The sequence below is a fragment of the Phragmites australis genome, chromosome 18 (genome assembly GCF_958298935.1).
Source record: "Phragmites australis chromosome 18, lpPhrAust1.1, whole genome shotgun sequence".
Taxonomy (NCBI): domain Eukaryota; kingdom Viridiplantae; phylum Streptophyta; class Magnoliopsida; order Poales; family Poaceae; genus Phragmites; species Phragmites australis.
The window spans coordinates 6,197,097-6,218,352 of NC_084938.1; the positions used below are offsets into that span (position 1 = coordinate 6,197,097).

The window sequence follows — 21,256 nt, forward strand, 5'->3', positions numbered from 1 at the left end:
GGAATAGCCTAGCTATGTCAATTATCACAAAAACAACAGTAAAACAAGTGTACAACTGCATATAACTTTCCGTTTATTGATCCAGACCTAGTGCAACAAAAAACCAGGTTTGCTTTTGGAGTTCATTTCAGTATGTCATTTAATTGAAATTAACTGTTTATAAAGTGACAGATACTCAAATTTCAGTTTAACTTTTCAGGCTCAAATTATGAATTAGCTATGGACAGGATTATCCCCCACCCCCGGCCCTCCCCAAAAAAAAGCACTGCAATGGTTGTAGCGGTTAACTACTCATTCCACAAATTTTTGTATTTGTGTTCTTTAATACAAAACTACGAATTATAAAAAGTAAAAAAGTAATAACCAGATATACTTGCAAGACCAAGCATTATCTACCATATTGAACATGAAGATTTTCAGTTTTGAAGGTAACACAATTGATGCTATGATAGCATCCGAGTAGTTGGTGTGTTCGTTCAATGACACGCTACTGTCATCTGGCATTTCCTTACAAAAGATGTGACACTGACAGCGCCACACATTATGTACCAGATTGCACATGAAGATTTTCAGTTTTGTCCAATAGTTCGACAAAAGGTACGGCACATTTTAAGAAACTAAACTTACCAGCCATAGGTTCAAATTAGCATGGTCTTCTCTAGGAATACCAGCAAGCTATTCATGTAAACTAGGAAGACGGAATTAAGCTACCTACTCATAGACTCAGCTTACATTGGGCCGCAAATCTATGTTTTGCGATACCTGCTTGTCTTCTCCAGGACATCTACTAAGATAGAAGGGCAAGTTCTTTTTAGATTTGCATAACCTTGCGTTGTCACCACAGCATCCATCTTACCCGAAGAGGCCATAAACTCAATGCAAACTTCTTTAAGTCTGTCGCAGTTATGCTGATCAGCTAAGGCCAGCGTAGTTGCCACGTTCTCCACAGCAAGATAATCCACAAGAATGCTTGCACACAACAACTTCAGCCTGTCCATGGCATATCTATCTGCAGCCACAAGTAAATGTCTGTTGATCTCAAAGTAATCATTATCATCAAGATCATCCCAGTCAGGCAGTGAGTCGGTGTAAATGAAATGCAGTAGGGCCTTGAAGACATCAGGCTGCATGTCTTCCACGGTTACAAGCCATGCCCTCCTCTCCTTCATCTTTCCATAAAGCTCCGCCCTGAAGACAGGAGATCGCGTGGAGAGCACGATCTTGTGAGCGGGGAAAGTCTCTCCTCCGACACTAAAAGTGACATCTGCTCCCTCCTCCTCCTCTAACAACTTGCCGAAGTGCTCCGACAAGTCCGAGGGTGGCACTTGGATCTCCAAAACCGCAGTGGTTTTTGACACCTGCGATTCTTTGACGACGGTGACATTACACTCAATCGTCAGGCAATTGTCCACGATGTAGCCAGCTGATTTTAACTCCAGTTTGCTTCCTCTTGTTACGAGGGTCATCGTGCTGGAGCAACTGGCATGGGAAGAGTTGAACACTCTAGTAGTGGTTTCAGAGCACACACTCTCCGGCAACCCAGTAGTCTGGTTAACCAAACTCAGGCCATAGGATGCTCGCACCTCAGCCTTCTTGCTCATGAGCACCAGAGAGACGGACGCGTACTGTTTGGTAGCCTCGGTGATTCCGTCGGGGCAGAAGCGGATGGCCCAGTCGTAGCCGCCGACTGTGAAGATGCCCGACTGGATGAACTTGCCGACGCCGATGCCCTTCTTGTGTGTGTAGCCGACAATCTTGAACACGTGCGTCCCCTGCTCCGCCTCCGTGGTGTGGCTCGACTTCGTCTTCTTGGATCCGGACCCCATCCTCCCTGCAGATTCCAAGAAATCGTCCGAAGGGGTTTCATGAAAAAGATGCGCCTTTCTTGGGCCAGAGAAGGAGGCGGAGGCAAACCTTGGAAGAGAAGGAGATGACCTGCGGGCGGCGGCGGAGGGGGACGTGGGATGAAGGCGAAGAGCCGAAGAGGCTTCCTAGGAAAGGGAAAGCTGGGAGATGATGGGGAGAGCGGCGAATGCCTGTGGCTGGTGAGCAATGGTTTTCTACGAATAAAATTGTGTAGCCCAACACACACAAAAACTTTTAAATATATTAATTTTGGATCTGTAATCTCAATATGCAAACTTTTAAATATGTAGTTTGTGTTATAATTTTTAAATATTGATATTGTTTCGTGAAATTTACTCTCAAATACATAAATAAACTAATCTATTGTGCAAAAGTATGTTCAACCGTAATAGATCAGTGGTAAGTTTTGGATGCATTTTTTTTAAGATGTATATGTATTTTAGAATGATATACATGTATGAATTTTAATGTTTCAAATGTGCTCGAGTGTATATAACATTGTAGGCCTAGCTACACTTAGGTTTAAAAAATGCGGCATTCAATGCTAATATAAAAGGGAAGAAATTGATTATGTTGCGTATGAAAAGAAGTTTGCACTTGCATGGTGCTGGCCTATATTACTAACTTATTAAGTTATGAACTGTTTTCTTCTCTACACCACCCACCTTGATATACACAGCTTGATCCTATCGGTATAATTAACTGCATTTCGTGCCCCCTTTTTTCCAACAGTTAATAATAACAATATAACTAATACTATCACCATTACCTCACATAATTAATATCAATGCCAATACAACTAATATGGTCGATAATCGCCATCGCTTCGCCTAAAAAACTGATTACACACGATTACTTAAATTAACAAAAAAAGACGCACTTCTATGCGCTAACGGAGTAGCAACTCTAAGAGCTATGAGCCAAATCCGATAGGGATAGCAGTACAACGTGTACTTATGATGAAGGGAATGTGTCCATCGTTCAGCGCTAGATACAATAGAGGTGAATTTAGGACGGTGGCACTATTAAAAAGAAGTGGGAACGTGAACATGTCATATTTTAGTTGTTATGATTTTTAAGGTGAACCTATTTATTTGGGTTTAAATTCTACACTTGGCGGAGATGCTCGTATTTTCTTAGATTAAATCTCAAGAGAAATAGTACAACCAACTGTAGATGTATTTAGTGGTCAAAGCGTGTACCTGTATTACATGAGGTTATATCTTTAATCTTATTTAGACGTGTGTTAGGACCCACTCAAGTGGGTATGGGGGGCTTGAGCGCGGTGTGCATGCATGAATGCGTATGCGCATGAGTTGTACATTAAAAAAAAAAGAGTGGCGAACAAATTGGGAGCATATGCAGTGAAAATAACTCAACCATTGCAAGTGGAGAAAATTTATTCAAAATCATGCATAGAAATTCCAGAAAATTATCTCAAAATGCTAAGCAATATAGGGAGGAGCATGTTCAATGTCCCTGCAAAATTCTCACATTGTTTAGAAGAGATGTCCTGACTTAAGTAGTCAGGCCTAGGCATTCCATGACATACTTCAGATTTTTTTTTTTCAGGATGACATACTTCAGATTTTCACTTCGTTTCTCTGTTACCAGATTTTAAGTTCCATCAGGGTCCAACGCTATATGAAATTATGGTTGCATTTGTTACGAAGACATCGTTTATTACAGGGTCTAATCCAAGAACCCGAGGATTAGCCCATCCATTTATCAGTGCAAATTCTAAAAGCAGTATCCGAGCTCAAAGTATGTCAGGTTAATGAACATCCGCTCCATATTGGCAAAAAATGTTATCTTTCATTCTGCTACACTTATACAGGCTAATACATGAGTCGTAATGTCAAGATACAGTTAAATAAAAGGGGTCAAAATCAACCAAAGATCACACATGCTCCTTCATGATAAACATATTGCCACAAATTTCTTAGCATTCTTTGAAAAATTCAATGCTTAATGAATCCATGCAAAAGGTAGCTAGGTTCAACAGTAAGCATACACAAAGAAAATTGCTCTGAATCGAGCCATAAGATCCCATGTGACAACAATCAGTATTACCTTGTCAAGGGGGTCAGTCTCCAATCCATGCAAAGAGTAAAAGACCGAGGCAGCTCAGAATAATCAGCAGTTAAATTTGATATATTAATCATTCAGAGAGACCTCATCGACAGAACTAGTAAACAGAAAGTCATGAGGTAATTCATGGTGTACATGAAAATAGCAGAGACGTTGATGTTTCCTTTAGCCAAGGGGCATGGTCTTTGCAAGTGAATTGTGAAATTGCCTCACAAATTGCCTTCTGGGAGCGGCAACTGACGAACTTTGTTGATGAGCACACTGCCAAGTGCCAATTGCATATGTATCTCAATGAACACAGGATGTACAGATGATGCAGCGGTCTACACAGGAAATCTAATGTTTCGAATGCAAAATGTACACCGCCAGCCATAGCTGACAAAACCTTTTCTCAGTATTTTTTCATTAATATTTTTATAACAAACCAAAGGAAATCTCTTCATGTGAATTCTAATTCTGATGCTTCCATTTCGGACGCCTAGCATAGCATCACTGAGTACCTGAGTAATGCATGATCTTACATGCTTGATGCGATATATAAGATAGGCTACACAAGATTTGTTGTGCACACTCTACTCTGCCTGGTTAAGTAGTCTTTTAAACCAAAATGCAAGACTTTCATCAAGTTAAGTTCGACAGCTTCTGCTAATGTGAATTCAAAACACTAAAGTTCAGAGATTGTTGGTACTCGTTCACTTCGTTCCGGTTAAACGGCCACGTACCAAAACTGAACCCTTCATATTTCAGTTGTAGGAAAAATATCAAAGACACTTAGCAGTATATGGTAAATAAGTTTAGAAAAGGTATTGATTCCTAGTTGATACAGTTTGGTTTGACTACTCAATAAATGATAATGAGGCAATTGAGAGGACTGCTTCACCTTGCCCCTGTTTAGCTATGAAGCTTACTGAAATATTTTATTCAGGGCTTCATCTGTACCACTTCTAAACTCCAAATAAGTTGAGTTACTATAATGTGCTCATCAGTGTAAAAGATACCTCATATTAACTGCTATTTCGGATTACTGTCTGCCACTCATGATACAATAACAGATAATTGCCTAATTATGTCTATTATCTCAGAAATAACAGTAAAACAAGTGCAGACTGCACATAACTTGCCGATTATCGATCTAGAAGTAGCCAGTAAACTAGGTTTTGCCTTTGCACTCAATTTCAGTATTTTTTTAATTGAAATTTAACTGCTTATCAAGTGACCAGATTTTCAGGCTCAAAGTACAAATTGTCTATCAACAGGATATCCCAGAGATTCAAACTACTGCAAGGGCGTGGTTGACCAATCAAAACAATTAATTTGTCAAAATGGTGTATCTGCGTTCTATTGTACAGGACTAGTCATCATAAAGAGTCAAAATTCTAAAAAGACATGCCTGCAGCATATGGGCCTCAAAGAATTATCTACCAGACTGTACATAAAGATTTATCTTTCAGGTTTAAGGTCATGCAATTAATGCTATAACAACATCAAAGTAATCACTGTATTTCTTCAACGGAATGCTACTATTAGCTGATGTTTCATTACAAAAGAAGCGACCATGACATCGCCAAACATTGATGCTAGATTATGTGATCATCCAATAGTTTGACAAGATGTGAGGAATAATTTAAGAAACTAAACTTACCACCCATAGGTTCAAGTCATCATATACATCTCTAGGAAAACTAGCAAGCTATTTATACAATTTAGGAACTAAACTACCTACTCATAGACATAGGTTAGGATGAGCTGGCAATGTATGTTTTGCGGTGCTTGCTTGTCTTCTCCAACACGTCTACTACGATAGAAGGGCAAGTTCTTCTAATATTTGCATAACCTTGAGTGTCCACAACAGCATCCATCTTATCTGAAGACGCCATAAACTCAATGCAAATATCTTTAAGACTCTCGCAGTTATGCTGGTCCGCTAAGGCTAATGTGGTCGTTACATTCTCCACTAGGTCTGTCAAAAAAGCTCGAGGCTCACAAGCTACTCAAGATCGGCTCATCAAGAGCTTGATTCAAGATCGACTCGACTAGAAATGGAGCCGAGCTCGAGCCTGTTATGAAGCTCACGAGCTCCAACAGCCAAGTTCAAGCTTTTCATCAAGCACGTTTATTTGGTTGCCCGCTATGTGCCACCTGCCCTCAATTGATTCGGTTTTTTTTCTTTCTCGAAAGGATAGCATCAACGATGCCGATGTTATTATAGAAGAAGAGAGTTGATCCCGTTTATGAGGGAAACTGGGCCCAAAAATCTTAACAATAGGCAACCCCGGGATGACAAAAATAACCTCAACTCAGAGCAGAACGACAACCACACCAAATAGCACAACCAGACAACAGACAAGTCCGACCCAACTCAACTCGTGTGCTAACCAACTAAACAAATGCCTCTCACACAACTTAGATCGGCGGAGCCCTGCTCCCACACCGCACCTCTCAGGCACACAAGTCGGCAACGTGTTGCTTCGGATGAGCGCGCATTGGACCACATCCCTGTCGTTAAGCGTCAATCCAAAATGAATAGCCATTGCGAAACAAGGAAGTAGGGGGCAACCTACGGAAGAGAGCAGGGGCTTCTCGAAGCGACACCTTCAGAAAGGTAATGACATCACTGCCACCGTCACCCATCCGTACACTCGGACAAGGTTTTCACTCAAAGAAGCATCTAGGGAAGAGGAGATACAAAAATGTCCCCTCCAAGGAGGGAAAGAAGCCCGAGGGTGTCAACGATATTGGCACCGGCAAGTCGGGCAGAGCTTTCGCTCGCAGCTCCCCGCCCCGAAAACCTGCACAAAAGGTGGTACGGGTAGCCTGCACCAGGGCCAAGACCAAAGCAGCAGCATCACAGCCTCCTTGCAGCTGCGTTGTCCCTGGCCATCCCAGCATCACAATGCTCCCAACGGACCCAATTTGCAGAAGAGGAGGAGGCTGGGCAAGGGGAGGAGCAACGCAGAACGCCAGAGGCCGGGACTGGCATGAATTATATGCCGAGGGAGCGCACGAGCAGCAGCAGAGGTACCATGGCAGCATGGAACACGGCGAGCACCACCGCCAGTACGGCAGCACACGGCGGCACTGCACACAGCAAGCGTGGCAAGCGAGCGCAGCACACGGCAGCACAGCACCACCAGCACGAGCATGGCGAGCACCACCACCAGCTCGGTGAGCACCACCACTAGCACACGGCAGCGCGGCACACGGCGAGCATCACCACCCATGGTAGCAGTGGCGTGACACAGCGCGGTGTCGGTAAGGCTGCGGCACGGCAGGCGACGGCTGCAACCAACGCGTGGAAAGGGTCGGTGGCCGAAGGGGAGCGACAAGGCACTACACCACCGGGCCACCGTGCCACACCACACCACAAGCGTGGCAAGCGAGCGCAGCACACGGCAACGCAACACCACCAGCACGAGCACGCGAGCGCCACCAGTAGCTTGGTGAGCACCACCACCAGCGCATAGCAGTGTGGCACACGGTGAGCATCACCACCCACGGCAGCAGTGGCGTGACACAGTGCGGTGCTGGTAAGGCTGCGGCACTGCAGGTGACGGCTGCAACCGATGCGGGGGAAGGGTCGGCGGCTGAAGGGGAGCGACAGGGAACTACACCGCCAGGCCGCCATGCCACACCACACCTGTAACATCATGAGGTTTAGCATTTTAGAAAATAGCAAATTCACTAGAAATTAATTTTTATTATTATTTAAAGCAATATAAAATCAAGGAAATATATATTTGATGTATACTCGTATGTATATATTCAAATATATTATTTTGGCTAAGTATTCCAGAGATCACTAAACTAATTTTTAAATTAATCATTGCAATAAACTGAGCATATGCATTTTCTTATGATTCTTTGAGTGGAAAATTGAATTGGAAGTCTCTCAAATTCAAATCTATTTCTTAGATTCACTTTGTTGAAATCCAAATTAAATTCAATCCTTTTGAATTCAAACCTCATTCAAATCTCGAGACTTCAACTTTGAATCTTTTTCCTAAATTCAAATACTCTTATTTGGATTGATGCCAAATCCAAATTCAGATCTAAATTCAAATACTCCTATTTGAATTTAATCCCAAATATCTCAAATCCAGATTCAATCAAATGATCATCGAATTCATATTCAAATGCAAATTCGAATCATATGAGATATATTCATTTCATTTCCAGTTCAATCACTTCGCAAATTCGTTTCAATACAATCCAATTCAAATTCAAATCATTTATTGAATCATCACACATGTCATTTCATTCAAATACATTCATTTGAATAATTACAAATCCAATTTACAAATCTAGTTTACAAATTTGATTACATTCAAATTCTCTCTCTCTCTCTCTCTCTCTCTCTCTCTCTCTCTCTCTCTCTCTCTCTCTCTCTCTCTCGATCTTCCATCTCTCTCACTCTCTCTCATCAGTCCAAAAGTTCTCGCACAGAGAGCTCACCGCCGCCATTTCCTCTCCCGTTCACACAATGCCTCTCTCCCTCCACCTGCAAAGCACCGGCCAACACACTGCCTCTGCCTCTGATCTTTTCACCCTAGGGCAGCAAGCAAACTTGCCCTTCCCTTCCTCTTCTCCTCTCTTGCTTCGCCTGCAAGACTCCCTCTTCCACCATACATACACATATGCATACAACACACAGAGCACACACACAACGGCTGCTCCTCCCCTCTCTCTTTTGCTCTGTGAACCACACACACGGGCAAAGGCCATCCGGCTTATCCTTTGGCTCGCCTCCACTCACTGTTGGGTGGGCCCCACGGGCTGGTCCATCAGTCCACCCCTCGGGTCCACGGTGGACTGCACACCCGAGCCCCCCCCCCCCCTCAGTCGACGGGCCTGTGACCCGAGTCCTCCTCACAATGCCCCTTCGGCCCACGGCTCCCAGTTCATGGTGGACTCCACTCACATCTCACTCCGTTCACCAATTATGTGGACCAAATCCGCAGCATAGTACCCTTTTCCAATTTCCCGGATTTCTGTTTTTGTTAAATCTTTCGAGCGTCATAACTCCTCTATTTCAACTCCGATTTTGGTGATTCTTTCATCAATATTCCTCTAAAATCACCATCTATCTCTCCGCCAAATCTTGTAATTTTTGGAGTTCGTTTAATTTTCTCATACGGTATTTACTTTGGTGTCGTGACGTTTAACCAGAAATAGCTTCATCTTTTATTAATTAAATTTGAGTTAGATAATTTAATAACCATGTTTAGTTTATAATTGTAGATTAGTCACTTATGTTAATCTAACTTAACTATATGTTTAGTCCCTATGTTAATTAAAGAATAGTTTTTTAAATAAACTAAAGAGTTTGCTTTTAATAAATGTTTAAAAATATATTGTCATTTCAAGCTATAGTTTATAGATTAATTTTGGTTTAATTAATGTAATAAGATTAACCAGTGTAGCTATTAAATAAATAAATATCTGTCATTAGTATTTATTAGAATAATTTAACATTGGTAATTAATTAATTGAATATCCTGTCAATAATTATTAATTAGATTAGTGCAGTAATTTAACCTAGTTAAATTAATTACATGCATGCTTTTACCATAGCAATAATATATAGCTTAATTAGAGTGGCAATTAAGTAATACTAGGTAATTAGGAATAAATATTAGATAGCCATGTTTTAGTGCTATAAATTAGAATGTTTAATCCGATACTTGAGCACCTATAGTTTCAAATCACCTAGAGTTATACTTGTGTATATATGTATAAATGCTCACATACATATAGACGTAAGTATCGCGCATACGTTTATGTCTGCACATGTGCACTTACTTACATGTAGAAACCCTAAGTATTGCTTAATGGCAGTTAGGCTAATAAATGATCATCTAGTCGTTAATAACTTGTTTAGGCTTTCTCGTAAGTCGATAAAATAACTAGATGAACAACTTGACCAAGCTTCGCTAAGCTAATCTTGCTAGTCTCTGTATGTTAGTCTTGCATAGCTAAGAGTTGCCGTCGTCTTTATGCTAGGTTATCTTCGTCGTTTTCTCCGTCGTTCTTCTTTCTTTTGGTGTTTTCTTTAGTTTTGTTCTGGTATTCATTTGCTTAGTCATTGTGCGCTTTTCGTCATTAATCTGCGTAGGCTTGAAGTCAAGGTTCTAAGCAAGAACATGAGGAAGGATCTAAAGGCGAGGCCCGATGATGAAGAACCCCGGGATGCTCGAACGACAAGACCAATCGTGAATTGACCTTCGGGAAGGCAAGTCCTATTTCCTTAATCATATTGAACCCATGTTTTCAAATAATCTATATGGTCAACTAAATTTTGACTTATTATCGCATGTGCTATGTATTACGCTTTTACAAACTACTTACAGTAGTTAATCCTACTAAACATTTACCATGCCTTAAATGTTATTATCCAGAATACATATCACCCTAGGACTTACCTGTCGTTATCTATATTAACGTTGGATGACGCCTTGATATCTAGCATGCTTAGGATTGAATACGTCTCCTCGGAGATGTCGCTTTTAAAACACATCTCTTCAGAGATAACAATTTACTGTTATCAATGTTAACTCATATACAATGAATCCTTGATGGTTGTGAATTCCATAATGGTTGTGAAATCATTGATGTCGTGTGGAATATGGTGAGAGATGTGTAAAAATGGGTGAAAACTATTTGACGGAGGTAGGCGGAGTAGTACTCTAGATGAGGATGCTCCTGAGGGCTTGAATCACCTCTGTGGTATTCATTGCCAGAAGATACATGCCTCGGCTGCTTAAGGACCGAGTCATTGCGTCGTCTAACCTAGCCACCCTGTGCAACTATGCGTCTTGAATGGGCAGGACTTGACTTTTCTTTCATCGGACTGAGTTGGGCATAATACTAGGAGGCTGAGAGTAACGAGAGGTTAAGTGTCCATCTGTCCCTCTGTTTGAATGCTTCAAGAATCAGCCTAGGCTTAAAAAGGGAGCTGACATTTAGTACATGGCCTCTGGGAATTGGGGTATCTCGTAGAAAAGCCCAGCAATATGATTCGCTCCTCTGCTTGCAACGGTTGGAGGCTGAGCATATCACGTGGGTAAAGTTGTACAATCTCTGTAGAGTGTAAATCTATTCGAGTAGCCGTGTCCACGGTCATGGGCATGCGAAAGCAGCAATCGCGTTGACTAGACTCTGGGTGCATGTCTTGATGAGTGAGTGTGTGGACTAGATGTCCGTGTGATGAGGTTCCTAGCTCAATCCGTCAGAAGCTGTGTGGTACTAGAGGTACACCAGATGTGATGAAAGGGATTGCGAAGTGTGATGTAGCTCCTCCCAAGACCAAAAAACCTCCATATATAACTTGTTACTATTTTCTGGATTTAAAACTGTTTCAAAAGCTTTGTTACCAAGTTACCTTGTTTTAAACTGTTTCAAAAGCTTTGTTATCAAGCTACCTTGTTTTAAACTGTTTCAAAAGCTTTGTTACCAGGTTACTTTGTTTTAAACTATTTCAAAAGGTTAACAGTAGAGAATATAAATGGATACCTGCAACCTGCTTTACACTTAAAACAATAACGTAAAGCCTCATCCTTGAAATAGTCATTATGCATCTATCAACCCTCTTGAAGTAGTATAGGACTTGTTGAGTACGTTCCATACTCAGTGTTGTTGCTTTCAGATTGTTGAGATGAAGATCAACCTCAACCCAGACGAAGTTAAAGAGAAGTAGTCTAAGGTCGCATCCACACCCGAGTTGTCTGTGGCTTTGGGTTGCATCATTCGTTTCGCTCCGCTGTGACAGCCGAACAGAACACGTCACTAATGCACTACTAGTGACGGGTCCAATGATGACCGTCACTAATGTGTGGCCCGGGCAGAGACCCAGCCAAGACCCGTTCCTAATAAGGGGTCATTAGTGATGGTGAGTAAACGACTCGTCACTAAAGATAATAGTGACGGGTGAAGAGGGCACACGTCACTAAATATAGCCACGGGCGGTTACCGCTGGGGCCACTCATTAGTGACGGGTCTCCTTATCACCCGTCACTAATGAGTGATTCTACGCCGAGCAGCTCGACCAGAGAGTGTCTGTCCGCCGGCTGCTCGGCACAGGGGGCGATTTTTTGGCGATTCTGTTGAAGACCAACCAAAATCTTGGTGATTTGAAGTTGGGATTGTCCCTTGGCCTTTGAAGGTTTGCTCCACCTTTCCTCCCCCCTTGCTCATATATGGTGGATTCTATAGTTTGAGTTGGAATCAACGATTTTACTCCTTCTCCCAAATCTTGATACATGTGGATTATCCCCCTTGGCCTTTGAAGGTTTGCATCCCCTTTCCTCCCCACTTGCTACTATTTTCTATATTCTAGCGTTTAAGTAGAACCTGGATATGTTTATGGTGCAATTATGGTGCTATTATATTCCTAAAAGGGAAATTATGTTGCTATTATGCTAAAATTATGGTGCTATTAGGTGCAAATCTTGATATATTTATGATGCAATTATGTTAATTATATTCCTAAAAGCGAACCCAATTTGCGTAACATACGTCTCCCATTCGGGAGTGTTTGATTATAAATATGACTTGACAACTCATCATATTTGTAAGAAGATGCTCCTGAATTGTCCATGAACTTTGAACAGTTCAATATGTGGCACGAGTAGTAGGTTTTTGCGCTCTTGTATGGTTCTAGAGAGAATTTCGGCGGTATCTCCCTGTTGTTCTCCGGATACACATCCTCTTGACTCGTTGTCGAAATGTGTATTTGGAGAATAGCTGGGAGATACTATCGAAATTTTCTCTAGAATCGTACTAGATCATAGAAACCTACTCGGGTCACATATCCTCGAATGAGATTATGACCTATCTTTGGCTATGTAGAAATTAGTTAGGATCATTCGCCATAGATAAGAAATATATCATATTTTTATAGGAAAATCCTAAAAGTGAATATGGTTACTAATACTTATACAATTGTATTTGCATATTTGTATCTATTAAATGTCTGCCAACGAGTCTTCATCGAGATCCTCTAACGAAGGACAAGCTCCAGTCAGATATCTGCGCAACCAAGTCCCAGTGGAGCAACAATACGAAGGCCAAGGGAACAAGCAAATTGGCCAATGGACAAGATTACCATCACGGAAATCGGTGATGACGGCATGCCTACAGAGAAGAAGGCCTTGCAGAGATTGTGGAAGTTTGCAAGCCTTAATTCTCAAGAGAGGGTGCCATTGACCCTTTCGAAGTTCAATGACCACATTTTGGCTCCAAAGAACGCATTGTTCAATGATGGCATCAATACGTTTCTGGAGTTTCTGAAGAACATGAAGGCGAAGGGTTGCATGGCTGCTATGAAAATGATCGCAAAACTTTGAAGAAACCACAAGAGCAATCTTGTGAACGAATATATGGCAAAAGGGTTGGAGCCCTTTAGCAAGTACCCATATATGAAAAGGGAGGATTGGGAAACTTTTGTGGGGTTGAAGAGCTCAAAGGCATTCCAAACAGAGAGTTCAACAAAGAAGCAGCTTCAAGCAAAGAACAAGCAGAACCACAATCTGGGCACAGGTGGGTACGTGGGGAAAAGGGAGAAGTGGCAGGCGAAGGATGAAAAGTTAGCCAACGAAGGCTGCGAAAATCCTTGGTTGCAATTCTCGGGACGATCGCAATAGTACTTGCGAGCGAGGGGTGAGCTGTCATATAGTTGAGAAATAACCTTCAAATCCAGCGAAACCGAGGTAGTCGCTGAAAAGGTGAAAGAAATAGCAGCCTAATCCTCTGAAGGTTCATTCACCGAGGTCAGGGAATATGACGAGCTCTCCACTGCGCTGGGAAACCCTGAGCACCCAGGTCACGTGGGAGGCATGTCTAGTTCCCAAGGCTGGAAGTTAGGCTTCCCCGAACACGTTGGGATGTATAAGAATAGGAAAAGGTCGGGTGCAATCGATGTGCAAGCATTGACCCAATCAATTACGGGAGCATTTTTCAAAACCTCCTGCAAAGGTTTATGGCACAGGGAGTTGTAATTTCTAGTGTACCAGCGGGTGATAGCCCCATTGCTGGACTCAAGAGTAGTCAAGCCTCCAAGGAGGTCGAACAACCTGTCTTCTCTCCATCCATGGAGCCGGATGCTATAGATCTTCTCGATAGGCCCCACCACGCTCACTGCTCATAAGACCTGGTGGCTACAGAATTGAGGTTGCAAAGGGCCAGGTGCATCCAAAGGTCCAGGCGTTACAAACGGTCCCAATACATTTTGGCTATGCCGTGATCTTCGTGGATTTTGTACATACCAATGTCGTGGATACAGATTTGCATGTCCCCCTAATGATGAGATCCGAGAACTGGGTGAAGCTCGTCTTCAAAGGATCCAATGGAAGAAGAGGGACATCATGGTGCACACGGAACCATCTAGGAGCGATCCACCTCAACATTCAACTGCACCAAGTTCCCTACCCTAACCTCAACTCGAGATGAACCAGTTGCGTCGCCTTTTCCCACTCCACCGTCTGCAACTAGGCAACCTGAGGGTAGCCTAGAGAAGAGAAAGAAGTCCAAGCCAGGGTCTAAGAAGCAGCTGTTGAAGAAGTCCAAATCCTCTAGTAAGGACTCAATCATCGAGAAGCGCAACATAGGGGTAGCTTGGACTAAGGCTAACCCAAAATTCTAGCTCAGGAAACCCATGCTAATGGCAGATCCACGTCGGAGGGAGGGACACCTTGTGTTGAGTTGCATAATTACTACCTGCAAGGTTATAGAGTGAAGAAGAGTTCTATTGTCCTCCAGTACCAGAATCGTCACTTCTTGAATGGGGACGACTACTTTCTTATGGGCTTCAACTTATATGACCTCTTCAACCTCGATGCCCTGGATGTGGGGTTATTACGATGCTTCACATTGTAAGCCCTTTCAAACTAGATGCACATTGATTATTACCACTAATTCTCCAGTCTAACTAACTTCTTGTCCGTAGACACTTGGTGCAAGAAATGAGGAAGAAGGAGCCTTTTGGATTCCTTGATTCCCAAACAATGACGGTCGCGATGATGCAACAAGATAGGAATCTGTTGTGGGATATGTGGCTAGGGCAATGAGCCACTTTTCGAGAAAGGACTACCTGATGGCCACCTACAACATGGGTGGTCATTGGATCTTACTGGCCATTACCCTCAAATGGAACTTGGTTTGGTGCCTCGATTCATCAAGACCAATAACCTAACAGCGAACGGGGAGAACGTGACTATACTTTGGTCAAGGAAATCCTCGATGAGTAAGTTCTTCATGACTTAGGTTACATATTGAATTTTTTAAACTTTTTCCAAATGTTGACTAATCGATCCCTCTTTGCATATAGGGCTTTCAACATGTGTAATCGCTCTGATCCAAAGTACGATCTGAAGGTGCCCCGCACACTGACACATAAGACCACCTTCATGGTAAATGCTAGCAAACATATTTTCAAATACTCTACTACTACCTTTTTTCTTTCAAACTAATTGCTTTTTTCTTTCCAATGCCACCAACAACCACCGGGAAATACCTGCAGCTTCTACGTTGCGTGTCACATGCTACTAACCATGGCAGCAAAGGATATGAAATTCCCAGATGTAAGATAACTGTATAGTCTTTTCATAACTGCTTTCATTCATTACTAATATCCTATGATAAAATTATTTTGCTCACGCTAATTACATACTTTTTCCATTACTATTTTCATTCAGCAAGAATCCAGCTTACCGGATGGAAACATCGAGGAGTCTGCACTCTTCAACATTCGAGGACAGATCACCTCGTTCATAATGGCTGAAGTCGTCTCTTCGAAAGGCGAGTTCTATTGTACGGAGGCGGCATACTGACTTATGTAATTTGTGGTTCTATTTTCAACTTATGTAATTTATAATTATTTTGAGGTGATCTCGATGTACACAATCGTCCCTCATTCGACTTGTGGTTCCTCGTTCGACTTATGTACGTTATTATTTAAACTTGAGTAACCTTATTGTTTTATCCAGATGTCGATATGATGGATATGTTTGCTTGTGGATATGTTTGTTGGAGAAGGCGACTGCTAAATCCTGACTTTGCTTCAGGACGTAGCCAGGAAGCAAGGAAGACTCCCTCGGGGGGCTAGCACATTAGTGACAGGTGAAATGAGAACCCATCACTAATGTCGGTCATCAATGAAGGGTTAAATTATAATACGTTACTAATGTAGGTAATTAGTGATGAGCATCCTTCAGAACCCATCACTGGTTCCATCAGAACCTATCACTAATGAGGGTCTTTAGTGACGGCTTTCTTAATGAAGCCCGTCTCTAATGAGTGTCTTTAGTGACGGGCATCCATCACATAGCCGTCACTAATGACTTCTTGAGTGACGTGTGTTGTATCCATCCGTCACTAAAGGTTGTCATTAGTGACAAGTGACCAATCCCAAGAGGCCATAGGAAATGCACTTTAGTGATGGGTCTTAACTGTGACACATCACTAATGATCGTCATTAGTGATGGGTTGGGACCCGTCACTAATGTGTCATCATTAGTGACGCGTTTGGTGTGACGAGTGTAGGACCTGTCACTAATGACGGTTATCACCTGTCACTATGTTCTGTTCTGACATAGTGAAGGTGCTGCTACTTAGATGGTTCGTGGAGATGTGCTGTCGCAGCTGGGAGCACAAAGATAAACCACTGTGGCTAGATCCCCTGCAGTCTTGAGGAGATGGAGGAGAGAGAGCCTAGGGAGGTGGCTGGTGTAGGAGAAGAGCACAAAATACGATAGCGACTCCACCGTCGGACAGACGGAGTGGCCCTGGACGCTCCGGACACACTTGATCCCTCCCCGAAGGCACCATCCCGGATCCGAGCAAAGCCCTCTACGGCTTCGCACGGATCGCAGGAGCGGCACGCGCTTGTTTCCTAGCAGCCTTAAGCTCTGGCGGATCCCGCCACACCAGAGCTTCCACTCCGAGATAAAAGCAGATGCGGTTGTACCGCTCCCAACTCCGCGTTAGAGCCACCCGCCGCTCCCGCTCTGCATGAGTAGGTTGGCCTAGGATCACCTCGGCAATTTCCACCGTGCGCTCCAACGGGAGACACCTCTTTGAAAGAAAAAGGCAGTTCACATCTACGAATCAAAAACCAGACAATAAAGAGGACTCACCAGAGCTGACCCGGGGGGGGGGGCTCGGAGTACACCCTCGGCCACTCTTCTGCACCTAGCACAAAGGCGCAGTCCCAGCCCATCTGAAGGGGCCGAATACGCAACATGGTGAACTCCTCCATGAGATAACGCATGCTCATCCTTTCAGCCGCCCTCCGGAGAAGGGCCAACCGCGAAGCGAACTGGTCGTCCGTGATCCTCATCTCTGGCTCAAGTACATACGTGATATCTCGGTTGGTGGAGCGAAGGGGGGATGCGAGGCCGACATTGTAGTAGAACCACCGCTGCAACCAGCCGGTATACCACCGACTGTTAATAGCCTTCGCCGGGAAGGCATCGCAGTACTGCGGCCGTAACTGGAAATATATGCTACCGAAGCTGAGGGGCCCCTTCATCCTCTCACCCTTGACCATCTTTGGCTGACAGCTGGCAAAGTGGAGGACCACGAAGAAATCCGTCCTCCCTTCGCACCCCTCTGCCTGCATGACCCACTCGAAGGTGGCCAGGAGGGTGATGGCGTTGGCATGGAGTTGCGGAAGCTCCACATAGTAGTGACGGAGCACCTCCTCGATCAGCGATGCCGACGGAAAGCCCAGGCCCTCTTTGAAGAAAGCCCCGAACACCACGACTTTGTGGGCTAGAGGCTCCGGGACCTCCTCGTCCAGCTGAGGTCGAACGATGGCTCTGGAGGGAATCTTCCCCTCCCTAACCATCCAGTCAAGCTCCTCATCATAGATGGCAGACACCCCCAGCACGGTGGTCTGCTGGCGATGACTCCTGCTGGCACGGCGGAGCTTCACCCCAGGCGGCAGCCCCATCAACAACGGGTGAACCTGCGCCACTTGAGGGCCCCCCGCAGCGGCCGCACCGGCGGTTTCGCTCACCTCCTGAGTTCCTGCTCCACCCAGGGCACTTGAGCCAGCCATATGAATCACTGGAAGACAGCGAAAGGCGCTAGACGGTGGTGAAGAAAGAAGAGCAGCAATCGATAGACACACGCGCGAAGCAAGGACAGATGGAGGCCCAGGGCAGACGAGAACAAAGCGCGAGCGAAAAGGCCACTCAAGAAAATCCCTCCCCTTATAAAGGTAAGGGAGAGATTACCCCCCCCCTGCCTAGAAAAACGAGCGTATACCCTATCCCTTGGCCTGCCAGGCCACGATCATAGGGAAGCGGAACTGCCCCCTATGACCCCCTAACCACAGGACGTCACGCGTCCTACGTCCGCCTGACAAGATGCAGTCACGCCCTTCTCACAGGGTAGATTCAATGCCCCTTGTCATCAGCGTCATCGAACGGACCGTTCAAATCAAGTGGGTCGAATCTTCCCAAGCAAGCCAAGCTATATTAGGGACCATGAGTCACCGACAGCAAGCCAGGGACCGCCGGAGAGCTTGCTTCGAAAGAATCATGGGCCCAACCGCTTCGCTGGCCGCCTTCGCGAGGGGCTACTGTTGAGGGTCGTTGTTAAGGACCCCCGAAGGCCCCATGGCTTCGTTGGCCCATGCCTATGGGTCCACGCCTCCCGAAGGCCGCTTTCTGACTTCCAGGCTTCAGAGTAACTACCTCCCTGAGCCATGCCTCTCGAAGCCTCCATCTCTCGGAGCCATGCCTCCCGAAGCTCCATCTCCCAGAGCCATGCCTTCCGAAGCTTCCATCTCCCGGAGCCATGCCTCCCCCCTGAACCACCGTCTCCGGGGCTCGGGCAGGTTTCCCAAAGGCTACGAGGTAGGCCATCAGGCCCCAAGAAAGATCTACCAAGAGAGGAACGCCGGTCATCCTTTACCTACAAGGAAGTGACCGGAATTAATTAATTAGGCTAGTGGGCGCCGTCCTGACACTCCTAACATCACGGCGTCGGGCTGCAATTGGAGATCGGCTCACCCCACTGCGTACAGGCACCCCAATAATTACCATGGTAGATATTTATCTCCTATATCGGGTAAAAAGTAGTTATCCAAAATAAGGTCATGTAACTCGGCCTTATCCTGGATATTTTGCACATAGCGGTAACTTATACGTTAAGCTACGCCCAACCTTATAAATTAGGGATCATGATCGTTTGAGCAAAGGGACATACTCGAATACAGCATGGAGGAGTATAATCACAAGTCTTCCTGTGATACTTGTCTTAGCCCAGTTCCTATTTTTACTATTAATACATTTATGGTGTTCCTTCCTCTCAAACTTCGTCTTCAAATTTAAATCTCCTGCTTAAAAAAAACGCTCACCGTACTTATTGGGACAAAATATCTCTTCTCTAACAGTATCCTAAACAAAATATGTTCTAATTTTGACATGCTGGCCCGAAACAAAACAGCCCCCATGACATAAACGCCTAGAGTTCGTATCATAAACAATGCGAACTCAGAAGTTTGTTATAAAAAAAAAAAGATAGAGCTCTCGCGGTCGGTATCCTGGGCCCTTGCGTCAGCAGCCAAAGCGGTTTCTTGTGGGTCCCTACAAAGCTCTGTGTTGTCGTCCGTGCAGACACAGAAAACCCTCTTCCCCCGTTCGCCGCCACCGCTTCCGCTGCTCGCGCCGCCCTCAACTTGTCAGCGTGAAGGCCAGCAAGCGATGGGGGCATCCCAGACTCCCATAACGACGACGGCATCGACGTGCGCGCCGGAAACGGCGCGAGGCAAGCACACGTTCAAGATCGCCGGGTACAGCCTGTACAAGGGCCTCGGCCCCGGCAAGTTCATCCGGTCGTCCACCTTCTTCGTCGGCGGTCGCGGCTGGAGCATCCGCTACTATCCCGACGGGCACGCCGGCGAGGAGAACAGTCCCTTCGTCTCCGTATACCTCGAGCTCATGGAGAAGAAGAGCGCTGCCGAGGTGCGGGCGATCTACGACCTGAGGCTGGTGGACCAGCTGACCGGGACCTCCAAGGTCCTGTTCAACCTGGTGGTGCCGAGGGCGTTCAGCGGCGAGAGCCCGGCCTGGGGCGCCCGATGGTTTATGAGGAGGACCGAGCTGGAGGCGTCGACCTTCCTGCGGGAGGATAAACTCGTGATCGAGTGCCAAATCACTGTCATCGTGACGCCGCCGGTGGCGGAACCCGAGACAACGGGTAAGATCCTAGTGCCGCCCTCGGGCTTGTCGGTTGATCTCGGAAAACTGCTGGAGGCGGAGGAGGGTGCGGACGTTGCGTTCAGGGTTGAAGAGGAGATCTTCCGTGCACACATGATTGTGCTCGCGATGCGGTCACCGGTCTTCAAGGCGCAGCTCTACGGACCATTGAGAGACAAGGGAAGACGGATTATAACAATTGAAGATATGCAGCCTGCTGTTTTCAAGTCATTGCTTCACTTTATCTACACCGATTCCTTACCCTCCATGGATGATCTTGATACAGATGAGAATAAAGAAATCGTTAAACATTTACTTGTAGCTGCGGACAGGTATGCCATGGATAGGATGAAGTTAATATGTGAGAGCATCCTTTGCAAGAGACTTGGTGTTGAAAGTGTGGCGACCACTTTAGCTCTAGCTGACCGACATCATTGCAGCCAGCTCAAAGATATCTGCATTCAGTTTATCATCTCTTCCAATAGCATGGATGAAATGATGGCAAGCCAAGGGTATGTGGACCTCAAAACAACATGTCCTGCAGTCACTGTGGAAATATGGGAGAAAGCATCCAAGTCACGACGTGATGCCAGATGGCGACGGTTAAGGCGCAAGGGTGCCACGCCCGCGACCCAGGTTCCATCCCCGACGTGAGCAAGGGACTTTGTCCCGCTTCAAACAAAAAAGCATGCATCCAAGTCACGCAAGATTCAGTATGCTCAGCGCATCCTAGATGGGTTAAATTAACTTCTGAATTGCTAGTTTAATTGATACATAGACTCGTAAGTTGAAGTTGGCTTGTCCATTAGTTTTCAGATAGCTTTGAAGTTTGGAAAATGTATGATTGGCTTGTGATGAATATAATCTACACTAGCTAAATTATGCATTTTTTGTCAGAAAATTTTCCTTTAATGTTCTCCTTTCATTTGTAGAAACAGCGAGCTGTCTAACATCAATAAAACGATGCTTCAGTGACCAATGGCATGCTGAACCTTTTTATGTTCATTTTGTAGAAATATTCTGTGATGTAGGGCTGTTGAATGCATGCAGACATGCTCATGCATCTCTGGCAAGCTTATGTGTATCAGTGAGTGGCATCC

The 21,256-nt window shown here is 44.8% G+C and overlaps 2 protein-coding genes across 3 annotated transcripts; one reads left to right on the top strand and one right to left on the bottom strand.

Annotated features, from left to right (window-relative positions):
* Positions 1-553: 553 nt before the first annotated feature.
* LOC133898443 (BTB/POZ and MATH domain-containing protein 1-like) lies at positions 554-2,037 on the bottom strand. 2 transcript variants are annotated; one of them, XM_062339141.1, is made up of 2 exons: positions 1,936-2,037; positions 554-1,831 (listed from the first exon to the last, which is right to left on the bottom strand). In XM_062339141.1, the coding sequence occupies exon 2, from the start codon at positions 1,824-1,826 to the stop codon at positions 747-749; it is 1,080 nt and encodes a 359-aa protein (XP_062195125.1). In that variant the 5' UTR covers positions 1,827-1,831; positions 1,936-2,037; the 3' UTR covers positions 554-746. The 2 variants fall into 2 exon arrangements, with proteins under 2 accessions (XP_062195125.1, XP_062195124.1); XM_062339140.1 differs by having other exon boundaries at positions 1,915-2,037.
* Positions 2,038-19,584: 17,547 nt separating this feature from the next.
* Positions 19,585-20,935, top strand: LOC133899551 (BTB/POZ and MATH domain-containing protein 1-like). Its single transcript, XM_062340548.1, has one exon. The coding sequence runs from the start codon at positions 19,662-19,664 to the stop codon at positions 20,808-20,810; it is 1,149 nt and encodes a 382-aa protein (XP_062196532.1). The 5' UTR covers positions 19,585-19,661; the 3' UTR covers positions 20,811-20,935.
* Positions 20,936-21,256: the final 321 nt, after the last annotated feature.